Source organism: Nothoprocta perdicaria, unplaced genomic scaffold (genome assembly GCF_003342845.1).
Source record: "Nothoprocta perdicaria isolate Ctin4 unplaced genomic scaffold, notPer1 scaffold_157, whole genome shotgun sequence".
NCBI classification, from domain to species: Eukaryota; Metazoa; Chordata; class Aves; order Tinamiformes; family Tinamidae; genus Nothoprocta; species Nothoprocta perdicaria.
The window spans coordinates 1,870,506-1,874,728 of NW_020454727.1; the positions used below are offsets into that span (position 1 = coordinate 1,870,506).

A 4,223-nucleotide genomic window follows, 5' to 3' on the forward strand; every position below is an offset into this window, starting at 1 on the left:
CCCGTCTCCCTGTGTCCCAGGTCTCCCTGTGTCCTGGGTCTCCCTGCGCCCCGGGTCTCCCTGCGCCCCGGGTCTCCCTGCGCCCCGGGTCTCCCCCGTCTCCCTGCGCCCCGGGTCTCCCTGTGTCCCAGGTCTCTCGTCTGACTGTGCTCCTTGTGCTGAGCTCAGGCACGTTTCTGGGTTGCTCCAGGGACACCGGCTTGTGCCATCGTGTCCCCGTCCTTGCTTGTGCCATCGTGTCCCCGTGGGGCTCCTCATGGTGCATTGGGGTGAGCGCCGGGCGCTCGTCTCACCTGCGCCCCGTCACCTGGCAGGGTGGACGGCGACACCAAGCACTGCGTCATCTACAAGACGGCGACGGGCTACGGCTTCGCCGAGCCCTACAACCTGTACGCCTCGCTCAAGGAGCTGGTCCTGCACTACAAGCACACGTCCCTGGTGCAGCACAACGACTCGCTGAATGTCACCCTGGCTCACCCGGTGCTCGCCCAGGCGCCCGCCCGATGAGGCGCTGCGTCGGCCGCCTCCAGCTGCTCCCCGGGGCGCCGCTTTCTGGCTCCAGCCTCTCGCACCCTGTGTAGTGGAGTCTGTGCTCCTGCCCCTGCAGAGCCTCTGAGATGTGTGTGACCCTTCCTGGTGTCCCTTGTTGGTCAGTAGCTGAAACCCGGGGGGGCTGGCGGGCCACAAGGGCTGCGCTCCGGCGGCCAGGAGGCGGGATGCACTTGGGATGGAGCCGCCGTGGGGGAGCGCAGCCCCCTTTGCCCTTCCTCGTGAGCAGGTGAGACCCCCTATGTGCACTCTGGAGCGGCTCATCCCGCCCGCTCCGCTCCAGAACCTCCCTGGATCCGCTGGCACCGAGGGCTGCAGCATCTGCGTCCTCCGCTCTCGCTTCCTTCAGCCATCCCGAGCCGGGGTCGGCACCAGGGGCCCCGCTCTTCCCTGCAGAGACTCCCAAGCCTCCCCGGCCCTGCCTCCTTCCCTGATCCCAACTCTGAGCGCTGCTGTCCGGGCCGGGAGGCTCCCTCGGTGCCAGGCTCTGAGGCGCCTCTTGGTGCCCGTGTGTCTCCTGGCAGGACTTACAGGCCCCATCCCTGCATCCCTGCGTCCGCAGCGAGTCTCCTCCGCCAGCATCACCCATCGAAGCCGCCCGGAGCCCGGTAACCCCACAGCTACCATGGGGTAACCCCACGACCGTGGCTGCCGTCGTCATTCCACGGCCTCGGCGCCGCATCCGCCCCGCCTGGAACGACGCACGCAGAGCACTTAGAACCACAAGTACTGTGCCGGGGGCACGGGGCAAGGAGGAGCTGGCGCTTCCAGGGCGGCCAGAGCGGCGGAGCCATCCCTGCGGCTCCGGCAGCGCTTCCCTGCTGGAGAGGGTGCTGCGAGGTGAGGGCAGCGTTGGCATCGGCTTCGCTGGCTTCCTGTGGCATTAACTGTCCCGCGGGCTCCGCTGTCCCCGGCTTGTCCCGGGCTGCAGCTGCTCCCGGTTTTGGCTCGTGCGCTGGCACGGGGACACAGCGGGTCTGTGCGTGGCTGCCTGTGTCCCCTAGGGCCACCGGGGATCCTGCTGTCCCCTGGGCTGCTCCCGCGGCACCGAGACCGGAGCTGCTGCTGCCGCGCAGCCCTCGGGGCTGCTCTCCCTTCCCTGCTCCCCTTCCCGGCTCCCGCCTCTCTCCAGCCCTGCGGGGCCCTTCAGGGCCCTGGCTCTGTCCTTTGGTGCTATTGAGGTGCAACGTGGCAGCTCCCGGATCCCGGGCAGCTCCGAGGGCGCAGGGAGAGGCCGGGCTGGGGGCAGCCGCGTGCGGGAACATCCCGTCCCGTCGCATCTTGCCATGTCCTGGCGTGTCCTGACACGTCCCGCTGTGTCCCGGGAAACACGGCCGCTCCTCGTTCCACCCATCCCGCATGCAACAACAGGGACGAGTCCCTGGGGCGGCCGCCTCTTCCCTGCTCCAAGGAGCCCAGGGAACCGCGGCCTCTCTCCCGCCTCCACACGGAGGCCGGAGCCCCGGGCGGCCGGACCTTCCCCTTCGTCCTCTGCTGCTCTCGCTCCAGCAGCCTCTGCCCCATCCCGTCCCATCCCGTCCTGGCTCCGGCACCTCCGGGCCTCCTGCCCCAGGGGCCCTGCAGGAGCCGCTGCCGGCCCCGCGGCCGCTCCTCCCCGCCGGGGTTCTCCGCTCTTTCCGTTGATGTTTACTAATGCAACCCCAGTATTTGTTACTGTAAGAGGATTTTTGTACGGTACTTTAAAAAAAAAAAGAAAAAAAAATGGAGAAAGAAACTGAAAAGGAGAAATAAACAGAATGAAGGAAACGGTGCTCGGTGTGATGGGATCAGCGTCCCGCGGCGCCTCCCTGCCCCGTGTCCCGCGTGCGTCAGCGTCACATGAGCTGGGGCAGGAAGGGCGGGCGCAGCCGCCCTTGAAAAGGGCCCGCGCGGGGCCGTTGGCGTCGCCGCCGCCTCCCGCCCGCTGCCATGGCCCCCGCGGGCGCCCTGGCGCTGCTCGTGGCGCTGGCCGCGCTGGGCCGCGGCTGCGGGGAGCGCCCGCCCGCCCGCCAGGTCAGAGCCGCGAGCGCCGCAGCGGGGCCGGGCGCCGGGGCGGGGGGCACGCGGGGCCGGCGCTGCGACGCCGCGGGACGGCTCCCAGCGTCGTGCGGATGGGGCTGCAGCCTGGGCCCGGTGTGGGAGCTGCCGGGATGCTCCGGGTGCTGCATTGATCTGCAAAGAGCCCCGTGGCAGCCTGGTGCCGGTGTGCGAGCTGCCGGGGCGTTCTGCATCGCTCCACAAAGAGCTGTGCTGCAGCCTGGGCCTGGCATGGGAGCTGCCGGGATGTTCCAGGTGCTGTGTCGCTCTGCAAAGAGCTGTGCTGCGGCCAGGCCCAAATGCAGGAGCTGCTGGGATGCTCCACAAAGCACCGCACTGCAGCTTGGTGCCGATGCAGAAGCTGCCGGGATGCTCCACAAAGCGCCGCGCTGCAGCCTGCTGCTGGTGCGGGAGCCGCTGGAATGCTCCGGACACCACATCATTCCACCAAGGCTGTGGGGAAGCCGCAGTGCTGCAGCCCGGTGCCGCTGCGGGAGCGCTCCGGGCGCTCCGAGCACCGCGCCGCTCCCCCAAAGCTGCCCCGCCGCCAGCCGGGCTGCCAGATCCGTTGTCACTTCTGCTTTTTGCAGCTGCGCGCGCCCCTACCCTGACCACCCCCCCGCAGCCGCCGGACTTTCCCTTCGGAGGAAATTCCCAGCGGGAAGTCCCGGGGGCCGCAGCGGGGCCCGTGCGTCCCTGTAACGCCCCGGTGTCGCCACGCAGGCGGGGGCCCCGCGCGGCGGCCCCGCTCGCGCGCCGCCCGTGCAGCTGAGCCTCTACTACGAGAGCCTGTGCCCGGCGTGCCGGGCCTTCGTGGTGCGGCAGCTCTTCGCCACGTGGCTCATGCTGCCCGACGAGGTGCTGAGCGTCACCCTGGTGCCCTACGGCAACGCGGAGGTGGGGACGGGGACGGGGACAGGGAAGGGGGCGGCCACCGCGGCACCGCTCAGCCCGCGTCACCCCGCAGGAGACCAACGTCAACGGGACGTGGCACTTCGAGTGCCAGCACGGCCCCGAGGAGTGCCTGGGCAACATGGTGGAGGTGACACTGGGCGCATGGGGGGACATGGGACGGGGGGGACGGTCGCTCCACGGCCGCGCTGCCCGCAGGCCTGTGTGATACACGAGGCCGACAACGTGAGCGACCCCCTGCCCGTCATCGCCTGCCTGGAGTCGGGCGCTTCCATCAGCGGGAGCCTGGAGGCCGTAGGTGGCAGTTCCCCGTCCCGGCGCCCTCCCGGTGCCGCTGGCCGCGCCGGGCTCACCGCGGCCCTTCCCCGCGCGCCGGCAGTGCCTGCAGGTGTACGCGCCGCGGGTGCCGGCGTCGCGGGTGGCCGCGTGCGCCCGGGGCGACCTGGGCCGGCAGCTCCTGCACCGCAACGCGCAGCTCACGGCCGCGCTGGCGCCGCCGCACCAGTACGTGCCCTGGATCGTGCTCGGAGGGGTAGGTGCCGCGGCGGGAGCTCCCCGCGGTCCCCGAGGCGGCGCCGGGTCACCGCGTGTCCCCGTCGCCGCTCTTGTCTCCGCACAGAAGCACACGGAGCAGCTGCAGGGCCGGGCGCAGGTCGCGCTGCTGCGCCTCGTGTGCGAGCTCTACCAGGTGGGTCCCGGCGCGCGCGGCCGCCGCCGCCGCCAAG

The 4,223-nt window shown here is 70.8% G+C and overlaps 2 protein-coding genes across 2 annotated transcripts in view; both read left to right on the top strand.

The window, feature by feature from the left end:
- The window catches only part of PIK3R2 (phosphoinositide-3-kinase regulatory subunit 2), a 9,002-nt gene extending 6,958 nt beyond the window's left edge, over nucleotides 1-2,044 (top strand). The window contains exon 15 of the mRNA XM_026035264.1: nucleotides 315-2,044. Within this exon, the coding sequence (XP_025891049.1) occupies nucleotides 315-507 (193 nt within the window). The 3' untranslated portion in view covers nucleotides 508-2,044. The remainder of the gene's footprint in view (nucleotides 1-314) is intronic.
- A 434-nt stretch (nucleotides 2,045-2,478) lies between these two features.
- IFI30 (IFI30, lysosomal thiol reductase) overlaps nucleotides 2,479-4,223 on the top strand; it is a 2,833-nt gene continuing 1,088 nt past the window's right edge. Inside the window, exons 1-6 of the mRNA XM_026035179.1 lie at nucleotides 2,479-2,562; nucleotides 3,310-3,483; nucleotides 3,554-3,628; nucleotides 3,697-3,792; nucleotides 3,878-4,030; nucleotides 4,118-4,186. Of these exons, the coding sequence (XP_025890964.1) occupies nucleotides 2,479-2,562; nucleotides 3,310-3,483; nucleotides 3,554-3,628; nucleotides 3,697-3,792; nucleotides 3,878-4,030; nucleotides 4,118-4,186 (651 nt within the window). The remainder of the gene's footprint in view (nucleotides 2,563-3,309; nucleotides 3,484-3,553; nucleotides 3,629-3,696; nucleotides 3,793-3,877; nucleotides 4,031-4,117; nucleotides 4,187-4,223) is intronic.